The sequence below is a fragment of the Ambystoma mexicanum genome, chromosome 9 (assembly GCF_040938575.1).
Source record: "Ambystoma mexicanum isolate Mex_15411 chromosome 9, UKY_AmexF1_1, whole genome shotgun sequence".
Lineage (NCBI taxonomy): Eukaryota > Metazoa > Chordata > Amphibia > Caudata > Ambystomatidae > Ambystoma > Ambystoma mexicanum.
Window position 1 is genome coordinate 366,654,100 of NC_090931.1, and position 23,386 is coordinate 366,677,485.

The 23,386-nt window shown below is 49.6% G+C and overlaps 1 protein-coding gene across 13 annotated transcripts in view; it reads right to left on the bottom strand.

Annotated features, from left to right (window-relative positions):
• Nucleotides 1–23,386, bottom strand: part of ELN (elastin) — a 187,185-nt gene that overhangs the window by 91,635 nt on the left and 72,164 nt on the right. For all 13 annotated transcript variants that reach the window (XM_069614818.1, XM_069614808.1, XM_069614810.1 and 10 more), the window contains exons 2-3: nucleotides 2,961–3,032; nucleotides 1,706–1,756 (exon numbers count right to left, since the gene is read on the bottom strand). In XM_069614818.1, coding sequence (XP_069470919.1) covers nucleotides 1,706–1,756; nucleotides 2,961–3,032 — 123 coding nt within the window. The remainder of the gene's footprint in view (nucleotides 1–1,705; nucleotides 1,757–2,960; nucleotides 3,033–23,386) is intronic.

The following is a 23,386-nucleotide window of genomic DNA, read 5'->3' on the forward strand; positions in this document are numbered from 1 at the left end:
TCATTACGCGCTATATGCCCTTGGTCTGGAGGGCGCACAGAAAAATGGTTAGGGACACAGACAAAGCAATGACAAAGAAGGATAAGTCAGTCAAGATAGGGGTTAGGAAGACTGCGAAAGAAGATTCTCCTTAGACTAGTTTAAGGTTCAACAGGTGGGTTTTAGCAGGTCTCTTGAATTCTGTCAAGGATCCAGATGCTCTCAGCATGAGTGGTAGAACATTCCACTCTTTCGGTTCTTGCGCGTCAAAGCTGACACCCCCCAAAAATGTAGTCAACTTAAAAACGCGGTTGCACCAATTTGTGACTGTCATTGGAGCACAGGTTACGACTTGGTTGATTCACAGTCAGGCAGTGTGTCAGGTATTGGGGGCAATGGAGGGCAGCATGTAAAAGAAAGTGACAGGAGCTTGTGTGGATTCCTGTGCTTAAACGGCTACCAGTGCAAGGCCCTTCTGGATATTGTTACATGATCTCATGTGGATAGACAGTGAATGGTGCGTACACCGCCATTTTGAGCGATTTGCAGGGAGTGGAGGTTATCTTGCAATGTTCCGATAAGGAGGCTATTACAATAGTTAAGCCTGGTGTTGACTAGGGCAGAGGCCAGGAGATATCTATTACTGATGGATAAGTATGGCTTTATTTGATTCAGAAGCTTGGTGATGTATCCACAAGAGGTTCGGATGTGAGAGACCTGGGACTGTATAATTCTGTGTCTAAATGGATGCCCAAAGTGTTTACACATCTGGCCACAGTGATCTTACTGCCTAAGATGCTGAAACATTCATACGCAGGATCAGGTTTCTTTAGCCGGGGCCCTAAAGCAACAATGAGTAGCTCTGTTTGTTCGCTGTTGAGTGCCAGGGAGATTGAAGCCATCCAAGATTGGATGGCATTGTAGGCCATGTTCAAGACCTCAGAATATTGTATGTAGTTACCTGACAACTCAAGGAGAACCTGGGTGTCATCAGCATAGTTTGTATATTGAAACTATGGTGTCGAGGAGGTCAAGTAATGGCCCAATATAGATGTTGAACAGAGTCGGTGCTATACATGACCCCTGTGGTACTCCACATGTATTGATGGTCGGTACTGATTGAGCATTCTCTATTGCCTCTCTAGATGTTCGAGGGTCCAGGAAAGAATCGATCCATTGATCATTAAATTAGACTCGGCACAATATACTCTCACTAAGACAAGAGATAACACATCCAATTATAAAGATAAGATGTGCTTAGAATTAAGTCATTGTAGCTCCAACAATACATTAATACTATACTATATACTATACAATACTATATCAAGGAATCAAATACAATTTCTTGAAGTGCTTGGAGTGCAGTGATCTCTATACAAAGACCCATTGATTATGAGGTTGAATTCTTCATGGGCCCAATAGGGGAAGGAACTGACCATACTGAACAATTTGTCTTACCAGTCCATTAGCCTAAAGGTGGCCAGAGAAAAAAAATAAAGTGCAAAGACAAGAAGGAATGCTTGGAATAGCAACACAGCCACCACTAAGTGCTAAAGTGCATGTGCAATAAGTTCAAACATGTTTAATTCATGCTTAACTGCAGATAGTAGACCAAGAGAGGGGGATAGGAATGGGAAAATCTTTTTTTATTTTTTTATTTTTTAGAAATCTTTTTTTCATCTGTCACTCAAAGCAGAACCCTCAGCATCCCATGCTTTCCTCTTACCTGCGGGCTTTCCGGGTTTATATCCTGCTTGCGCCCCTGGCTGATATTGACCTGCAGGATATTAAAACATGTGATGACACGGGCCATTACCACAGAGCAACATTCAGAAGAACATTCCTAAAATGATTAAGATGGGATCAGGATGACTCCCTCACACTAAGAAAAGAGGACTTCCAGAGGGGACATTGTTCTACCATAGGAGCTGTTCCTGCACTGTTTGAATCAACTCACTTCTCTTCAGGCTCTTACCCTCCCACTAAGGAGCCTCCAGGTGGTATTGACTTCAATTCCTATCATCCCTAGCCAGCATAGTCACTAGTGAAGGATCATGGGAGTTCTAGTCCAGCACAATAGGAGAGCCACATAAGGAGAAACCACGCACTAACACCTTTGCAGTAAGTGTTGTTTCCATTAAGAACTCCCCACTGAGTGCACCCCACAAACCTTTGACCGTGCCTTCTGTTGCACGTTCTCCACAGAAGGCGAGCATGCCTCTGTCCACAAAGAAAAAGCTCCAGAGTCGGACAATTGTCAACGCCTTCACGGGATGCCACACTTCAGTTCTCTAGATAGGCTGAGAATGCTATTTGGTGGTGTTGCCACCTGAACTGCCAGGCTGCCACCACTGAGGGATCAGATCCCCGAAATAAGTGCTCAGCAAGAGAGTCCTCAAGTTTCAGATCTCTCAAAGTGAGTAGTTGCCCACCCATTGCTGTCACAGAACCTTGTCGCTCAACAAATTTGATCCGACCAACTCCTGCTGGAAGACCCCTATAGGAGTCAGGACACCCCTGCCAGTGAGTTAAATTTGGACACACATCACAAGGTAATCGGTTCACCACAAGGCGGAAGTGTGCCCCGGCTATATAATTGGTTATTTATAACGCTGTCAATACCCAGAGGTTTCTAAGCACAGACCCGGGGATGGAACCTGAGTTGTAAGGCGAGCGCGTTGCACCTGAGCTATCTTCCCGAGACACCTAATCGGGTAGAAGGGAGTGTTGCATGCTGCAAGTGCGTCCCAATTTTTGGCATCCTCAGAGACCCCGATCTTCCTGCTCCCCATGGGGATGGCATGATTGCCAAACATTCTTTTTTTAGGAAGGAGAAAGGGCCCTGTTAAAAGGTTTATTTTCTAGAACACCCTGGCAGATTCCTTTCGCGCTTTCATTCTGCAGACACATGAGGTGCCGACAGCCCCTCGGCTGCCAATGAGACATTTGATGATGGCACTGAGCTGGCAGAAGTATCTCACCTGGGTAAAGGCCGGGGTAATACTGTCCTCCTCCTCCTCCTGGAACACCACCGGGCACAGCACCTGGGACCCCTGCAAAGAAACAAAACAGCCAAGTGTTATTAAGGGTGATAGGACCAATGAGAAAATCAGCTTCACATCTTTGCAGAGATAACTCAGCCGAATGAGCTTACACTGGCTGCCCAGGCGGTATTCTAGAATTCACGTGTGAGGGAGAGAGAACATCTCGGCCAGGCCTTTACCCATCCATGTCAATAAGATGGGCACCAAGTTATAAACCCAATGTCTGATAAAAGTGTACTACAGAATCAACTATGGCGAGTCCATGCTTATGGTTGATTTGGACTACCACTAGGAGGAGTTCATAATTCTGCCATCGCTGGCACCACAGGCAGAGTTACTTTGCTAGGAGCATGACCACTGGTCACAATGACTGCTGAGCACAGACACATAATTCTGGCGTAGCGGGCATGGTGGGCATGGCAGGTAGAGTTACTTTGACAGGAGCATGACCACTGGTCACAATGACTGCTGAGCACAGACACATAATTCTGGCGTAGCGGGCATGGTGGGCATGGCAGGTAGAGTTACTTTACCGGGGGCATAACCACTGGTCACAGTGACTGCTGGGCACGGACACAATATTCTGGTGTAGCGGGCATGGCGGGCACGGCAAGTAGAGTTACTTTGACAGGGGCATGACCACTGGTCACAGTGACTGCTGAGCACAGGCACATAATTCTGGCGTAGCGGGTACGGCAGATGGAGTTAGTTTGCTAGGGGCATGACTGCAGGTAGAGTCACATGGGCACATACTGGCAGAGTTAATGATAAAGAACGAATTCAGTAAAATTTTGATGAAGTAATGGTTACCCTTGTGTTGTAAAAACCTTTGCCACTCATTGAAAAAAACGTGTTTTGAAGGGACGTCATGGTTTCAATGCAAAACCAGTGGTCGAAGTGCACGAAAAGAAGTAGTGGTACTATGTTCCCTGCTGGCCTACCCCCGCTCCCCACAAACCCCATCGCCACACCCCCTCTCACACGCAAGCCAAACCCCCAAACACAGCTGCTGTTGAAGGGAATGTTCAGTGCTATGCACTGAAGAGCAAGTATACACTTTTTCGTGCACTTTTATTTTAAAACTGAAACATTCTGAAACGGTCTCTCTTTAAAATAAAAGTATAGGAACAGTACAACTTTTTTTTTTTATAGTAGAGGAGCACGACTTCCAACCACTCCCGCCCACTTCGACCACTGTAAAACCTACAAACCCCAGAAAAGACAGCATGACTAGCAATGATATGATATGATATAGCATTTATAACGCACCTGTACATAAGTGTTTCAAGGCGCGACGAGGCAGGGGAAGGGGAACAAAGGGAAGACAGACAACGATCCTACTTGGCCAGGTGTCATTTAGATTGCGGAAGTGCATGGGAGGAGGGGGATGGGAAAGTGCAGGGGGGAGGGGTGGGGGACAGTGCAGTACATAGCAATGGTCGAAGAGTAAGAAAAGAAGTAGTGGAACTATGTTCCCTGCTAGCCTGCCCCGCTCATCACAAACCCCATTGCCCTGCCCCCTCCCACACACAATACAAACCCCCAAACTCATTTGCCTGCTGTTTAAGGGAATGTTCAGTGCAGTGCACTGAAAGTGCAAGTTTCAACTTCTTCCTACACCGTTATTTTAAAACGAAACCGTTCCGGAACGGTTTCTTTTTAAAATAAAAGTATAGGAGCTGTAAAACTTAATTTAAAAGAAGTAGAGGAGCACCGCTCCCAACCGTTCCCGCTCACTTCGACCACTGGTTCATAGGAGAATAGAATAAATAAGCAATAAGTGAAAGTACGGCCAGCAGGTGGCAAGTGCAGGGTAAGTGCAGACAACCGGTGTCAAGTGCAGGTAGTGGGACTGTGGGGATACAGAAACACTCCCCAAGAGCGGGGGTTGCAATGAAGGCAGTGCAAGTGTGAGTGACTGGTGGGGATGGACCTGGGCCCGCGATCTGAGGGTGGCCAGGTAACCAGTGCAGTTTCAGTCAATGCAGCCATAGCTCACCCCTGCAATGCAAAGTGCATGGAAACTACTGGCGTGTCACAATTTCACCAAATCACGAGGCAAGTGTTTCCTGTGCGCAAACTGATTGGCTGAAATGAAAGTCAAGAGGGTGGAGAGAATGTCTGCCTCCGGGATGGCTGAAATGTTCACACACCAGTCAGCACCTGCCGTGAGCAAAACCGGAAAGGGAAGTTGTGCTCCACCGGCAGAGTGGGATCAGACCAATTTTGCACGACTGGAGAAATGTTCATCCATCCCCATGGGTAACTATGCAGAAATTGGCAGCGAAGGATCAACACCATCCAAAAAAATATGAAGGAATTAGGCTCTGAATTAAATCCCTTTACTTGTATAAGTCATAGCTACCAAGTGCCACCTGTCACACATGCAGTCCGCCCGGATTTTTAAGCCATCAGCAGTAGGCATTCGGGGGTCCGTAATTCCGGCCCACACTATGAACCCCAAAAATGCAAGGTGCTGTAGGCTGAAAAGCCAAGACTGCCCAAAGGCGTTACACGTGACATGGAGCCGTTTGGCTCCTATTGGAGGGTTTTCGGGGGCTCGTTATGAGTTTGTCGGTGCAGTAAAAAAGTGGCAGTAATTTCATTACCGGCATTTTTTTGGGCTGCAACAACATGACTGCCACTTTTACTGCAGCGCCAAATTCCTAGTTTGGAGGTGAAGTGGAGGATTTAACTCCAGCAAATGCTGGCGGTAAATACTCCACGTTACCCCCATGAATCGTCAAATTTACAGTGCGGTATTACCGGTCAAATAAATCCACAAAAAGTTCCCATTGACGACAAAAAAGGGATTTACACCACAATACCAACACTTGTAATGCCGCGTAAATGCCATGGGTCTGACTGGCGGCAACGGTATACGAGTTTGACAATAACTTGCCAGATTAACAACCAAACTCGTAATGAGGCCCCGGTCGTGAAGCATAATGAAAAAAATGCCAGTGTGGATGTAGGAGTACTATGCGATTTACCGCCTAATTCACTGAAGCGTTTTATAATTGCAAAACCCTACTGGGAATTACTCTGTGGATTAGGGCCTTAATCTCTGCCAAAACATGTTCTGTACCTCATGAAGTGCACATTTCTTTGTGTCAATTTCATCTAAAAAATATCTTCATATTAAGATAAAACATCTAACTGTAAACTCCAGACTTCCTTTCCTGCATTTCAGGATTGCTCTGCAGCGAGCCAAACAGTTATTGGCAAAGCCAATAGGTTGACTTCATAAATTTAGACTTTCTTTTTCCTCCATTACAGGCAGGCTTTAGATGAAGGTGTGTGTGGGGGTGGCGGGGGAGGTAACAATAATGTAACTGGGAAAACAAAGCATGCATTGAAGCATCATTCATAACTCTTGCCACAAGCAAGACAGCTCCACTTGCTTCTACAAAATGTCCGCCACTCTAACAAACATTTACCAGGTAGTACACTTTTGCCACCAGGATCTAGTTGCTAGCACCAGGCCCCCCCCCCCCCTCTCACCCTCTAATACGTATCTTGAAGAGCTCTGGCAGAGAGCTTCACCTCACTCTAGCCAGACCTACAAACAGGGGAGTGGGTTAGTGGGACCCCATACACACCTTCAATTCCTCTCCCCTATCAGGCTCTGAATTTCTGATCGGCCTAACCACTGCTCTCAATTTCTTATCGTCTTAGCCACTGCTCTTGCACCCGCCACTCCTGCATCTCACACGTTTTATGTTAAATGCAGGGTGATTAACCTTTCAAGTGCTTGGGATTACCTCCCCAGTGCCAAGGACGGGATAGCTCGACTCTACTGTCACAGCGACACTATTGAAGACAAGATTGAAAATGAAAACATGTTTCCACACCATGCCAAAAGTTGAAGAGGCAGTGAGTGAGACTGCTACATACATGGAGCTGTCACACGTGAAAGAATTGCCTGCAATTTGATCTTGATTGCACTCCCAAATGTTCACTTTCTCTAGACTGAGACCCATCCCTGCTGCTGTCCAAAGCCTCTTGCCAGAACAGAGACCGAAGCCCTCCCAGCTGCTAGCTCCTCGCCCCTTTCCCGACAGCTGCGTCAAGTCCACCTCCCAATGTGTCTGACCGCAGAGAACAGGAATTATGACTGTGGCTATTACCAAGAGGCTGACAGCATTGTGTATGTTAGGTGGTTCCTTCCAGCCTTCTGTTTCAGAAGACCCAATCTGTCGTCCCTGCAGTTGCAGCATATGCCCTGCAGGTGGCGCTTTAGACCAGGAGTAGGATTTTCCCTGGCTCACTGTGCTCGCTGGCCGAAACCATTACACGAGATGCGAAAACAAAGGCTGTGTTCCAAACTTTGCAAGGAACGCACTTTACCCAGAAACTTGTTTTTCAGATATGATTCACAATGTTTTAACTTCACAACCTTATATTTGATTAAATCCTGCACTATTATTTTGCAGAGTATCCAAGGTGGGCGTGTGGTCTACATGTATTTTATTTATTTATACAGCGCGCAAAACCTTGAGGTATCAAGGCGCTTGAGCTTAAGCGAGTGGTTACAATGCTTGTGGTTTCAGAGTGGAAGCGCAGGAAGTGATTACATCATAGAGCAATGTAAGTGTAATTACAATCCAAGTAAAGTGCAGAAAAGGAGGAGATACAAAAGTCAATGTGGGCACATTCCAGGAGCCCCACCCATGCTGCAGGGTGGCGGCGGCACAGAGATTCAAGAGTCAATCATGTGGGCACATTCCAGGAGCCCCACCCCATGCTGCAGGGTGGCGGCGACACAGAGATGCAAGAGTCAATCATGTGGGCACATTCCAGGAGCCCCACCCCATGCTGCAGGGTGGCGGCGACACAGAGATGCAAGAGTCAATCATGTGGGCACATTCCAGGAGCCCCACCCCATGCTGCAGGGTGGCGGCGACACAGAGATGCAAGAGTCAATCATGTGGGCACATTCCAGGAGCCCCACCCCATGCTGCAGGGTGGCGGCGACACAGAGATGCAAGAGTCAATCATGTGGGCACATTCCAGGAGCCCCACCCCATGCTGCAGGGTGGCGGCGACACAGAGATGCAAGAGTCAATCATGTGGGCACATTCCAGGAGCCCCACCCCATGCTGCAGGGCGGCGGCGACACAGAGATTCAAGAGTCAATCATGTGGGCACATTCCAGGAGCCCCACCCCATGCTGCAGGGCGGCGGCGACACAGAGATGCAAGAGTCAATCAGGTGGGCACATTCCAGGAGCCCCACCCCATGCTGCAGGGCGGCGGCGACACAGAGATGCAAGAGTCAATCAGGTTGGCACATTCCAGGAGCCCCACCTCAAGTTGCAGGGCGGCGGCGACACAGAGATTCAAGAGTCAATCATGTGGGCACATTCGAGGAGCCCCACCCCAAGTTGCAGGGCGGCGGCGACACAGAGATAGATACAAGAGTCAATCAGATGCAGAGTTACCAACTGCAACATCAGGAGACCCGACTTATGTATCACAGCTGCTCGTTACATTATATATGATCCTGTTATCTCTGGATACCTCATTCCCTTATATATCAAAATGCAGAGAGATTGCACACAAGCCAACACACTATATTAATTGCTAGTCACCGCTCTGCTTTTAAAGTTAACAAACTGAGAACCAATAAAGTGGATAGTAACAACATCTATTTTTACAGAGCTTCGAAGAGAAGGAATGAGACACGCAGTGCTATATAAAACCATGATATTATTGTTCTTATTAATATTAATACATTATTTTTGAGGGGAAACGATTGATCATGACCCAGTCACATGCTGAGGAAACTGTTGGATCCAGGAGGAAGGGATAGCTCAGGAGCAATGCGTCCGTCTTGGAAGCAAAACAACGCAGCACAACCCAGGTGTTTACCATTCTGTGGTATTGAGTGTCTTATAAAAGAACAATAATAATTACATTAATTAATATCAGCAACACCAAAGACCTAACACAAGCAGCAGCACGCATCCCAGGGTAAGCAATGTTTCTCACAAGGCTGAAAAGGCCTCCATCCAGAAAGCATGCACCTAATAAGGTGAACTACTCCACTTGAACCAGACCACAACACCCAAGGACATGCATCACTAGACAGAGAACTTTTTAGGTCCTTCCACATGGCCTGTCATGAAGCCAGGAATTCCTAGATCTGAAACACAGGTGTCAAGTGCTCCCTGCAGCACAAAACCAAGCACACCTACCGCTGTGCCCCAAACCAACGCTAGCAGCATCATAAAAGAATACGGCCAGCAAACTGTGCATGCACAAAGCACAAAGCAAGCTTCATGGAGAGACCCATGGTGGTCATCTCCTAAGTACCATTTAGGCTAGACTACGACAACAGCCTCTACCTGCGCCTCACTTATTACATTGAAGGCTATGGCTAGAGTCCTCCAAAGAAGGGCCACATCACTCCAGCCCTCTGGAACACTGGCTCCCGGTCAAAGGTAGACTGCAGCTCAACACCCTTCATATCAACCACTGCACCTTGCACGGCATGGGCCCAGAATCCACCACGAAGATATATATCCACGCCAAGCTGTCAGAAATGCTTTGGTCCAGCAACGCGGCCTTAGTGGCAGTGAGAACTATGAACTAGAACCGTCACAGAGACTCTTCATTCTCAATCCAGTTAGCCGAGCTTTGGAACTCAATGCCAGTGCATGGCTGCTCAGAGTCATCCCTCCTAGTCCTAAACGCGTGCTATTCACAACATTGCAACTGACATACTATGGTCTTAACCCGTGGCGGGGAGCATACATGGCGGGTAACGGCCCGCCAGCCCGGGCCTAGGCAGGCTTTAGCGAAGCATGGTCCTCGGTGAGTGCTGCGGGCCGTTACTGTCCATCTACATGTACACCTCCAACAAGGGGGGATTGCTATTCGCACTCTGGGGCTCTGTCTGGGGTGCAAATAGTGTTTATTTTTGTTTTTAATGCAATAACCAAGCTCTGCACGTATTGCGTGAACCCAATCTCCCCTGAGAACAACAAAAAATCAAGATGGCCCCCGCCATAGAAAATAGAAGAGACATAGTTCTTTTTCTATTTACATGACGGGGTGCCGAAGACGGGAGAAAGCACCGGGACTGGGGCACAAAGCCCAGTCCAGCAGATATGTGGGGTGGCAAGGGGCGGAGGACGGGCACAGATGTCTCAGAATGGTGGGGGATGGTGGGGCCATGGGGAAGCAACAGGCAGAGGCTCCCTGATGCATCCGCACAATCAAGATGGCACCACTCAGAGAAGGGCTGTGGGTGGCTGGAAGATGCGGGCAGTACACTGTGTGTTCTTGCCCACATTTCCAGCTACCTGCTTGGCTGATCGCCCTTCCCTGGGTTTGAATAGCAAATCACCCGCAAAGACCAGAGCAATTAAAGCATACAAAACCAAACTCAACCAATAGCCATCCCAGACTCTAACCCAAGAACAACCAGAAACGGTCAGACAAGCAAACATGGACACACAACCCCACGAAAGACAAACTGCATAGACACCATCACGGATCATGACCCAAAAGGACCTACAATAGCGAAAACTAACACTGGCACCAATCTCACAAACCATGATGAAAAAGACACAGGAGTTTTTCAGGTCATGCCAACACATGACATAAGCAACAGTGCACACCGCTTTCCTCAAGAAACTCAGCAAACTCAATTGTCTGTCTCTCCTTGTCTTGCCCACCAGCCCTAAAACTCCAACCTCACCACAAACGCCTCTCAAAAATTGAACACATAACAAATAGTAACTTTACAACACTATAGATAACTTCACTATAAAACTGTACACTCCCAGGTCAATAGCAGATTGGAACTCAAATTGTTTGGCCCAGCCGAAAACTCCATTAACAGGAGTCCTCACTAATCCTAAAGCCCCTCTCCTTCCCTCGTGTAACAAACTCCCCTCTGCATCCTCAAACAGCTTTGCACTACACACACAGACCACCACGCACAAGAGAGCTGTATGTCTACTAACACCACGCTGACCTCGGTGTAGCAATGCCAGAGCCCACATCTTCACCTCTAATGCACAGTCCCCACATCAGAGACACACCCAGTGTCACAGCACTATCACCTTATAGACCTGGCATTCTCCATTCCATATCCAAAACCTTCTCAAAGTTCAGTACCACAAGCCACATGGAAGCATCCTGGCACTCAGAACTCAGGTACTTCCAGCCTGTACTCATCATTGCATCCGACTTTCCCTATACACACAATGACACCCCGACTCCTCCTCTTTTTCTGCAGACCCACATGCAACACGGCTGTAAAAGTGGCAGCGTGTTGCTGTACAGGACCACATTATGTTACAAAACCAGGCACACCTAGAGCTGAAACCCGAGGGCACCGACAGCGGGAGTGGAATCTCTTGGCCAAGCGCGGTTCAAGCTGTAACCCAAGGCTGAGTACACCAAGAGCAGGTCAGCAGAGGTACTTCAAAAGCACCAATGCAAGCACACAAACAGTTATAACCCAAGACTGATCCCAGCTAGAGCTGGACATGGCCATGCGATCAATGCCTAAGCTGTCTGTAACCACGCAGTGATACCCCAGGGTTTGGGCGTGTAACAAATGTAATAAATAAATAAATAAAAATAAATAAAATGTACGGCAGAAAGAAACAAAACGAGTTCACCTAAAGCTCCAAATGAACGACAAGCACACATCCTGAACACAAGCACGCAAGCACACATCCTGAACACAAGGACAAATCCGTCTGGAGCTGCAACACACTGGCCGAACAACTCTAAAGGTGAAATGAGAACACCTCTATCAACACAGCAAGGACAAGCGCATTGAGATCTGGGACAGGAGGTCTTGCACATCTAGAACTGTAACCACAGAACAAACACACATAGAACTGTACCACTACACAACTGCATATGTAACACTACGCCAAGCACATTCGGAACTGAACATGGCACACCAAAAGCTGCAGTGCCAGGCAAATGCTAGCTGTAATAGCTAAAGCTGTAACTTAGGTGTCCAGGGATGTTACCGAATAGAAAACAGAGAAAGCCTTTTTTTTACCAAAACCCGAAATAAGGAAAATATTTTGAATTTTATAATAAAATGTGTATGGGGGTGAGGTAAAGGGGTAAAAAGGAGTCAGGATGGAGTTGTGGAGGGTTTAGAACCACAGGGAAACTGGGGGTTTGGGGCGGGGGCCCAAATCAAAATTAAAATAATAATATATTTTCGGTAAAAAAGGTTCGGTAAAAAAGTATTCTCTGAAATTGCATTCGGTAACAACAGATAGATGCATACCTTAAGGCTATACGAAACTCGACACCAGGACCAGCATACCAAAAGCCATAACACAACGCATAGCGCTTTGATGCCAAGCAGAGCACACCAGAGATGTATTACTAAGTAGCATGCACCAGCATTAGGTCCAGCAACCTAGATCTGGATGAAGGGACTGGGATGTTGCGCAACAAGACCAAACACACCAAGAGCTGTAGCACCCGTCCAAGCAGAGCCCTAGCTGCACCCCGGTGGCTAGTACATTCACAGCTGCACATAGCACAGCGAGGGATGTAACACAAGGTGCATCTTGATCTGTGAGACAAGGTTAAACATACCTTCAGGTGCAACTCCAGGCCAAGCATGAGTAGAGATGCTACGCCAGGTCAAGCATAACTTGAGATGCCAGGTCAAGCATAAGTAGCGGTGCCACGCCAGGTCAAGCATGAGTAGAGGTGCCACGCCAGATCAAGCATAAGTAGAGGTGCTACGCCAGGTCAAGCATAAGTAGAGATGCCATGCCAGGTCAAGCATAACTAGAGATGCCACGCCAGGTCAAGCATAAGTAGAGGTGCTACGCCAGGTCAAGCATAAGTAGAGGTGCCACGCCAGGTCAAGCATAAGTAGAGATGCCACGCCAGGTCAAGCATAAGTAGAGCTGCCACGCCAGATGAAGCATAACTAGAGATGCCACGCCAGGTGAAGCATAAGTCGAGGTGCCACGCCAGGTCAAGCATACGTAGAGGTATACCTGGGCTAAGGGTGAAATGGGTCGCAGGATAAAGGGTGGGCTTCAAGCTTGCGCTCTACAAGTTGTAGCAGGCCTCGTGCACACAGACTACATGTTGTGCCTGCCCCCGAACAAGGCCTGCCAGCTTTGGACATTAGGTTTGCAGCCTCAGCTGCGCGTGTTTCACAGAAAGCCTCTGACATGCCCTGCTTTGTAGAGCAAGAGCCTTGCAGCTGGAGGACAGCCACATCCACGGGTCCAGTAAAAACAACACTACGCACCAAGATGGAGAGTCTGGATTTAATTTGGAACAGCACGGCCCCCTTACAAAGGTCCCTGCTTTGGAACTGATTAAGAATTCCATAACAGTTGATCTCAGTTCCAGAGGAATTTGGAGACCTAGAGCCTGCAAACGCGGCCTCTTCTGCCAGTCCTGCCAGAGGAATCCATTCGCACTCTTCTCCCCCTCCTCACTGATCATTTGCCTGCAGGTCCTGCTCCAGGCCCAGTGCCCCATCATCTCCTGCACCTACTCATAGGTGTGCTGCATCTTATCACACACCTCCTGCACCCCCAGCCCCCGATCGTCTATATCCACCTCCAGAAACACTGCTGTGTCACTCCTGCACGTACTCATAGGTGTGCTTCAGCTTATCACACACCTCCTGCACCCCCAGCCCCAGATCGTCTATATCCACCTCCAGAAACACTGCTGTGTCACTCCTGCACGTACTCATAGGTGTGCTTCAGCTTATCACACACCTCCTGCACCCCAGCCCCCGATCGTCTATATCCACCTCCAGAAACACTGCTGTGTCACTCCTGCACGTACTCATAGGTGTGCTTCATCTTATCACACACCTCCTGCACCCCCAGCCCCCGATCGTCTATATCCACCTCCAGAAACACTGCTGTGTTACTCCTGCACCTACTCATAGATATGCTTCAGCTTACAGCACCCTCCTGCACCCCCAGCCCCCGATCGTCTATATCCACCTCCAGAAACACTGCTGTGTCACTCCTGCACCCCCAGCCCCCGATCCTCTATATCCACCTCCAGAAACACTGCTGTGTCACTCCTGCACCTACTCATAGGTATGCTTCAGTTTACAGCACCCTCCTGCACCCCCAGCCCCCGATCCTCTATATCCACCTCCAGAAACACTGCTGTGTCACTCCTGCACCTACTCATAGGTATGCTTCAGTTTACAGCACCCTCCTGCACCCCCAGCCCCCGATCCTCTATATCCACCTCCAGAAACACTGCTGTGCCACTCCTGCACCTACTCATAGGTGTGCTTCAGCTTACAGCACCCTCCTGCACCCCCAGCCCCCGATCCTCTATATCCACCTCCAGAAACACTGCTGTGCCACTCCTGCACCTACTCATAGGTGTGCTTCAGCTTATCACACACCTCCTCCACCCCCAGCCCCCGATCCTCTATATCCACCTCCAGAAACACTGCTGTGTCACTCCTGCACCTACTCATAGGTGTGCTTCAGCTTACAGCACCCTCCTGCACCCCCAGCCCCCGATCCTCTATATCCACCTCCAGAAACACTGCTGTGTCACTCCTGCACGTACTCATAGGTGTGCTTCAGCTTATCACACACCTCCTGCACCCCAGCCCCCGATCGTCTATATCCACCTCCAGAAACACTGCTGTGTCACTCCTGCACGTACTCATAGGTGTGCTTCAGCTTATCACACACCTCCTGCACCCCAGCCCCCGATCGTCTATATCCACCTCCAGAAACACTGCTGTGCCACTCCTGCACCTACTCATAGGTGTGCTTCAGCTTATCACACACCTCCTGCACCCCCAGCCCCCATCCTCTATATCCACCTCCAGAAACACTGCTGTGTCACTCCTGCACGTACTCATAGGTGTGCTTCAGCTTATCACACACCTCCTGCACCCCCAGCCCCCGATCGTCTATATCCACCTCCAGAAACACTGCTGTGTCACTCCTGCACGTACTCATAGGTATGCTGCAGTTTACCACACACCTCCTGCACCCCCAGCCCCAGATCGTCTATATCCACCTCCAGAAACACTGCTGTGTCACTCCTGCACGTACTCATAGGTGTGCTTCAGCTTATCACACACCTCCTGCACCCCAGCCCCCGATCGTCTATATCCACCTCCAGAAACACTGCTGTGTCACTCCTGCACGTACTCATAGGTGTGCTTCAGCTTATCACATACCTCCTGCACCCCCAGCCCCAGATCGTCTATATCCACCTCCAGAAACACTGCTGTGTCACTCCTGCACGTACTCATAGGTGTGCTTCAGCTTATCACACACCTCCTGCACCCCAGCCCCCGATCGTCTATATCCACCTCCAGAAACACTGCTGTGTCACTCCTGCACCCCCAGCCCCCGATCCTCTATATCCACCTCCAGAAACACTGCTGTGTCACTCCTGCACCTACTCATAGGTATGCTTCAGTTTACAGCACCCTCCTGCACCCCCAGCCCCCGATCCTCTATATCCACCTCCAGAAACACTGCTGTGTCACTCCTGCACCTACTCATAGGTATGCTTCAGTTTACAGCACCCTCCTGCACCCCCAGCCCCCGATCCTCTATATCCACCTCCAGAAACACTGCTGTGCCACTCCTGCACCTACTCATAGATGTGCTTCAGCTTACAGCACCCTCCTGCACCCCCAGCCCCGATCCTCTATATCCACCTCCAGAAACACTGCTGTGCCACTCCTGCACCCCCAGCCCCCGATCCTCTATATCCACCTCCAGAAACACTGCTGTGCCACTCCTGCACCCCCAGCCCCCGATCCTCTATATCCACCTCCAGAAACACTGCTGTGTCACTCCTGCACGTACTCATAGGTGTGCTTCAGCTTATCACACACCTCCTGCGCCCCAGCCCCCGATCGTCTATATCCACCTCCAGAAACACTGCTGTGTCACTCCTGCACCTACTCATAGGTATGCTTCAGTTTACAGCACCCTCCTGCACCCCCAGCCCCCGATCCTCTATATCCACCTCCAGAAACACTGCTGTGTCACTCCTGCACCCCCAGCCCCCGATCCTCTATATCCACCTCCAGAAACACTGCTGTGTCACTCCTGCACCTACTCATAGGTATGCTTCAGTTTACAGCACCCTCCTGCACCCCCAGCCCCCGATCCTCTATATCCACCTCCAGAAACACTGCTGTGCCACTCCTGCACCTACTCATAGGTGTGCTTCAGCTTATCACACACCTCCTGCACCCCCAGCCCCCGATCGTCTATATCCACCTCCAGAAACACTGCTGTGTCACTCCTGCACGTACTCATAGGTGTGCTTCAGCTTATCACACACCTCCTGCACCCCAGCCCCCGATCGTCTATATCCACCTCCAGAAACACTGCTGTGTCACTCCTGCACCTACTCATAGGTGTGCTTCAGCTTATCACACACCTCCTCCACCCCCAGCCCCCGATCCTCTATATCCACCTCCAGAAACACTGCTGTGCCACTCCTGCACCTACTCATAGGTATGCTTCAGCTTACAGCACCCTCCTGCACCCCCAGCCCCCGATCCTCTATATCCACCTCCAGAAACACTGCTGTGTCACTCCTGCACGTACTCATAGGTGTGCTTCAGCTTATCACACACCTCCTGCACCCCAGCCCCCGATCGTCTATATCCACCTCCAGAAACACTGCTGTGTCACTCCTGCACGTACTCATAGGTGTGCTTCAGCTTATCACACACCTCCTGCACCCCAGCCCCCGATCGTCTATATCCACCTCCAGAAACACTGCTGTGTCACTCCTGCACGTACTCATAGGTGTGCTTCAGCTTATCACACACCTCCTGCACCCCCAGCCCCAGATCGTCTATATCCACCTCCAGAAACACTGCTGTGCCACTCCTGCACCTACTCATAGGTGTGCTTCAGCTTATCACACACCTCCTGCACCCCAGCCCCCGATCGTCTATATCCACCTCCAGAAACACTGCTGTGTCACTCCTGCACGTACTCATAGGTGTGCTTCAGCTTATCACACACCTCCTGCACCCCAGCCCCCGATCGTCTATATCCACCTCCAGAAACACTGCTGTGCCACTCCTGCACCTACTCATAGGTGTGCTTCAGTTTACAGCACCCTCCTGCACCCCCAGCCCCCGATCCTCTATATCCACCTCCAGAAACACTGCTGTGTCACTCCTGCACCTACTCATAGGTGTGCTTCAGCTTATCACACACCTCCTCCACCCCCAGCCCCCGATCCTCTATATCCACCTCCAGAAACACTGCTGTGCCACTCCTGCACCTACTCATAGGTATGCTTCAGCTTACAGCACCCTCCTGCACCCCCAGCCCCCGATCCTCTATATCCACCTCCAGAAACACTGCTGTGTCACTCCTGCACGTACTCATAGGTGTGCTTCATCTTATCACACACCTCCTGCACCCCAGCCCCCGATCGTCTATATCCACCTCCAGAAACACTGCTGTGTCACTCCTGCACGTACTCATAGGTGTGCTTCAGCTTATCACACACCTCCTGCACCCCAGCCCCCGATCGTCTATATCCTCCTCCAGAAACACTGCTGTGCCACTCATGCACCTACTCATAGGTGTGCTTCAGCTTATCACACACCTCCTGCACCCCCAGCCCCCGATCCTCTATATCCACCTCCAGAAACACTGCTGTGTCACTCCTGCACGTACTCATAGGTGTGCTTCAGCTTATCACACACCTCCTGCACCCCCAGCCCCCGATCGTCTATATCCACCTCCAGAAACACTGCTGTGCCACTCCTGCACCTACTCATAGGTATGCTTCAGCTTACAGCACCCTCCTGCACCCCCAGCCCCCGATCCTCTATATCCACCTCCAGAAACACTGCTGTGTCACTCCTGCACGTACTCATAGGTATGCTGCAGTTTACCACCACCTCCTGCACCCCCAGCCCCCGATCGTCTATATCCACCTGCTCTGTCACTCGTGCACGTACCCCTATTTACGCTTCACTGCCCCACTCCTTCACTTACAGCCACAGATAGTTTTCCTTTCTCTTTGCAAATGCGCACACTGTCTCGTTTGAAAATATTCTGCTCCTTCTGCACCCTCCATAAGCCCCCAACCCCTTTCACCTTGCATCTGCCTTCCTCTACATCTTCTATCAGTCCTTCCACTCCTCTTAGACCCCCCTCCCCCCTTCTATCCACTGTTCACTTCTGCATAAGGAAACCTGCCTATGCCACAGCACAAGAATGAAACGGTGCACCGCAGACCCCCCCCCAACAAGAGCCGCAGAGCTGAATCCCAATTAATCATGACATAAAAGTGAAAAAAAATCCCTCTTACAATGAATAAAGGCCCATGTTTCATAAAACGGCCTGATCTCATGCCTGAAACGCAAAGAGGCCGCCAGACATTGTTCAGAGACATTCCTGGCCTGATTCATGGAACATTTTCCTATGGGATTGCTCCATTATAAAACACTTCCAAGAATCAGGCCCTTAGATACAGTGCAAGGATTCAATCTTAGTAAATATGGACCCACAACAGGATGACTTTCCCTTTACCAAAAAAAGGAGCACTTGGTGCTCCAGCCAGCAGGGGGCCTGGTCCACGTGCGAGATGCCCGTCATGGCAGGAGATAGACATCCCTCCCGGCGACAGCCGGGTATTGGGTGAAACACGTCGGCTGCCCATGGCTGCTTGCAAAGTTCTAGGTCTCCAGGTCATCAGAGTGCTAATAGACAGCCAGACCCTTGGGAATTTCAAAGATGGTGGTCGGACGTTGGAAACACCCACCACATCTTACTCTAAAGCAGGGGGTCACCAGATGTTCTGAACAACTCCCGTCAGCTTGGTGGGTTGAGGACCTGCGGGAGATGTCGCTGTTTGAGAGAGTCATCCTGCGCAAGCAAAAAAAGGGTGGTTTCTACGAGGAGATCTGGGGCGGGCTCCTGGACCTGGCATAGCAACCTGTTGTTTTTCTTCCTCCGTTCTTTGTCTGGCCTTTTTGTTTGTACTAAATGGTGAATATGTTCATACACACAGCTCCCATCAGCCATAGACAGCAAAATCAAGGTTGGTGGATCATGGGAGCTACAGTCAAAAACATCTGGAGGGCTGTGGGTTGCAGACCCCTGTTCTAGGGGGTGGTTGGAAGGGGCAGGCGTCCACGGGGGCTAGTAAGAATGTGCCTTTTCGAGGAGCGCTGTTGCAGAACCTTCAGGATTCATTGATGCCCCCCAAGATCTTCAGACAGACTTGCTACAATAAACCCCCTGGGTTTGCAAGTGCTGGCGGAGCGTCGATTGTGAGCAACCATAAAGCACTACGCTTTAGAGGTCCACGCATGCGCGCGCACTGCGTCTGCACTGGTTTCCCTTCATGAAGCACGACAGTGCCATGTTATTCGTGCAGCATAAGACACTAAAAAGCAGCACTGGGTAGCCACGGCCTGCGATTAAAATCATCGCACAGTGACACCAAGGATGGACAGGGGGGCATGAGTGCTAGGGGGTCATGGGTGAAAAGCCAGATGTTCAGGGCCACAGGATTGGTCTACGGGCAGGTGCTCCAGGGGCAGGAGCACGTGATAGACTCTGTAAAATCCCTGCAGGCCCCTCTTCAGCGTCTAATTTCCCCATGGCGTAGCGTCAACGCACCTCAAGTTTTCAAGTGCAAATGAAGCGCAGTTTCAACACGGAACGGCCAGAAATCCCTCCGACATTCCCCGCATGAGCGAGGAATTTGACATCACGGCTTCTGATTTATAAAAGGCACTGAAGCGTCTTTGTGCAGCCGTGTAATTTATGCGCAGAGCGTGTCGGCAGCACCTTCGCCTCCTGGATTTCGCTGTAAACAGTTATCTGTCCGCCAGTTCGAGAGTTCCAAGAAAATGGAGGACATGGTCACTGGTCCGTGGCGGGTCGGCAGAGACTAAACAGAGGAAGGGGGCGAGCGGTCCAAACACACAGACGGATTAATGACCGCTGGAAGACTGACAGGGCCTTTCCAGATGGCAAGCAGGAGTGACTCACGCTGATCAGCGGACGATGGCCTACCTCCCGAGAAGGGCATGCCGCGCGCCTTGAGCTGGGTAGAGTCAACAACTGCAACATATCTGAATGCTGCTGCCTGCGGCCGAGATAGTCCAGAGAGGTAAGCGCTCGCATTTGACACCCGCAGCCTACAAGCTCCAATTCCGGCAGCACCACTGAGCCGTTCCTCCTCTCTACTTTGATAGCGTGGGCACCATTACATTGGATAATCATTTCATCTATCATGACAGTGCTTAAAAGCAGAAGGAATTCAGCGTGCATTAATGTGTAGGGCATTATCCTATATGGCAAACGACCCCAGGGCAGGAGTGTGGGTCTCAGCGTGTTTCAGTGTACATGATCCTATACATTATTTGAATCATATTAACGCATGCTTGGTGAAAGCATTGCAACTTGGGCCTGAATGTCGTGTCGTGTCGTGTCCTGCTGGCCCTTCATACATGCCAGATGAATGTTGGCGCACGTGAATGAGTGACAGCTCACAAGAATGTCACCAAGGCTGGTGGGTACCCTACAGCAACTGTGCATATGTAGAATAAGACTTTCTGGACTTCTCTATGGAGAGGCCCGCGGCTGGTCTGTGTTCTGGGGACGCCCATACCTCTTTCTAACCACAACACGTTTTTAATTAAATAAAAGGAAACATGACAAGAAGTCTAACTTTTTTGCACGACTGCGATCACACTGAGCTCTGCCTATCGGACCAGCGCCAACGTGTTCTTTACTGATGTCTGTATCTCTCTTTTAAATGTGCAATGCTAGCCTATTGCTGTTGCCAGGCAACATGGCATTGTTGAGGCAGAAAGCATCTGTGATGTCACATCCGCAGGGAGCTTTTGTTGATTTCACTGATAAAGGAAATAATGTCGACAAAAGCTTGTCTAAAATTAGAGGGTCTCGTGATATCCTGAAGTCTTGATATGATATGTAATTTATAACGTGCCTGTATACAAGTGTTTCTATGCGTGTGTTATGAATAGACAGCACAGGAACTGGGACAGGTAACTATCTAGACACAGAGACCCACCGTCCATCCTTGTACACCCAGCTCAGGCCCCCAACTGACATTGCTGGGGCACTCACTCACAGACACACACAACATTCTCTTGAGCTGCTCATCATTCATGCATCAACATTCCAATGGCATGCACTCCTGGCTAGTGACAATACAAGACTTACCACACAACATCTCCCTTTCATACCAAAGCACACACACAACGGCGCAACAAGACATGCGGGGGGGGGGGAGACAGAGGGAGTACAAGACAAACAATCTTACTATGCCTTGTGTCATTCAGATCGTGCAAGTGCGACAAAGCAGAGTGCAGGGGGCAGGCAGAAGGGGAAGTGTCAGGGAGCGGGAAAGGGGCAGTGCAATCAGGGCAGCATTGCTCTGAGTGAGTGCAGCCAGGGCAGCGCGGCTCTGGGTAAGTGCAAGGAGGCAGGGGGCAGTAGAGGTTACAGTGGGACTCAGGGGGTAACCAAGCAACCAGTCAGTGCAGCAGAAATGTAGGTCAGAAGGGGAGAGAGAGAGAGAGAGATTGAGGAGAGGAGAAAGGGAAGGTCTTGAGCAGCTTCTAGAACTTCAGGTGCTCCAGCTCAAGTTTGAGAGAGGCAGGGAGGCCATTCAGAAGGAGGCACCTGCAGAGGAGGGAGAAATGCCCCCCCCCCACACACTCTCTGCCTGGAGTAGCAGTAACAAGTTATGTTACCTGGTAATTGTGCAGGGCAAACCTCCCTTAGTTCTAAACTTGCTTCAATAAGTAGCTTTCCCGTAGTACATTGCTGCAACTAACTGGGTTTCTAGTGGAACTTAATCCGGAATATAGCATTCACCATTGCATAGTAATAGCAACATTGAAGCCAAAACTGTTCAGTAGTTTTAGTAACAGAGTACTGGAAGAAGCTGCAGCATGCGCGTGGTTCTATTGTACTGTGTGTGCGCTTGTGTGTTTATATGTACATGTACAGTCATTTGCAAGCAACTAGAGCTTTGACCTCTGGATTTAGCACATCACTGCGCAAGGTACCCATTGATAATGCCACTGCGAAAATGGCAGCCAGGTGGCGACATTTCCCTAAAAATTCATCCTCCAGATAATCAAACATTTCCCCCAAATATTCTAGGATTGGAAGTAATAATATATAACTATACGCCTCCTAGAATATTTGGGGAAAGGATTTTAGGGGTCAAGATAAAAAGTAAAATACCTGGTGACTTTTTCACTGCACCATTATCACATGGAATCATTTTAGAACCAGCATAGGCATGCACACACGCACGCATCACACACGCACGCACATGCGCGCGTGCGCACAGACACACACACACAAACACACATTTTGTTTTGACACATAGTGATATAAATGTCCGATATCTTATTGTTAATTAGTTTTCCTACATATTGCACACTCACATGACACGTGGGGTCCAGAGCAGCTGTTAAATGCACAGGCGGAAGCCGGGCATCATAAATATGCAGAAGGAAATCTCAGCCTCTCTGGCACCAGTTCAACACCACTGGCTGCCTGCCACAAGACCACTGGGGAGATCTCCATAACTCATGAGAAGCAGAAAAGCAAACCACACTTTCCAACTTGCCATGGATGCAAGAGGCAACCTCACAGCTCTTCTGACAACAGCCTCCCCGAAACCTTCACTGATGGAACTAGGGTGGGGGTTCCAGTGTACCGTAGGTCCATGGGCGTAATTTTAGGGGGGGAACAGGGATGTTTGTCCCCTTCAACTTTCATGGCACACCATTGTGTTCCCATTCACTTGGCTGGGACACCTTTTCTTCAGATGTCATGTCCCCCCCAACATTTTCAGCAAAGTTACTCTACTGCGTAGGTCACCACAAACGTGAACACTACTGAACCGTAGAGACAATGCAAGCAAGGAGAGGGGGTTGGCAGAACCAATGACACATTGGATACGTTAAACTGCTCAACCATTCGTGCAAAGCGGAGCAACCGTCTGTGTGCTGCTCCATGGGGTGAGCCGACCAACAACAATGTCAATCTTAAGATGGGTTTTGTATGGTGCGCAGCTATTAAATGGGTATGCCTCGAGCAATGTGGCGTGGTATTTGTTACCCTTGGAATTTTCCCAGGGTGTGTCCCTGTGGTCATTTCCGTTATCTCAGGTAGTTCTGGGATTGCGTTCTTTCCCACACAATTGCCCAGCATTAGTGCTTAGATTCTAGGTGCACATGTGTCTGTTCCATAGTTGAGAGCTTCGAGCCCAGGGGGGACAGGTCTGTTGCTGCACATTGCTCATGTTCGATATGGAAGTCTGAGCTGTCGCCTTAAAAGGCAGGTGGTACAAAATCATACA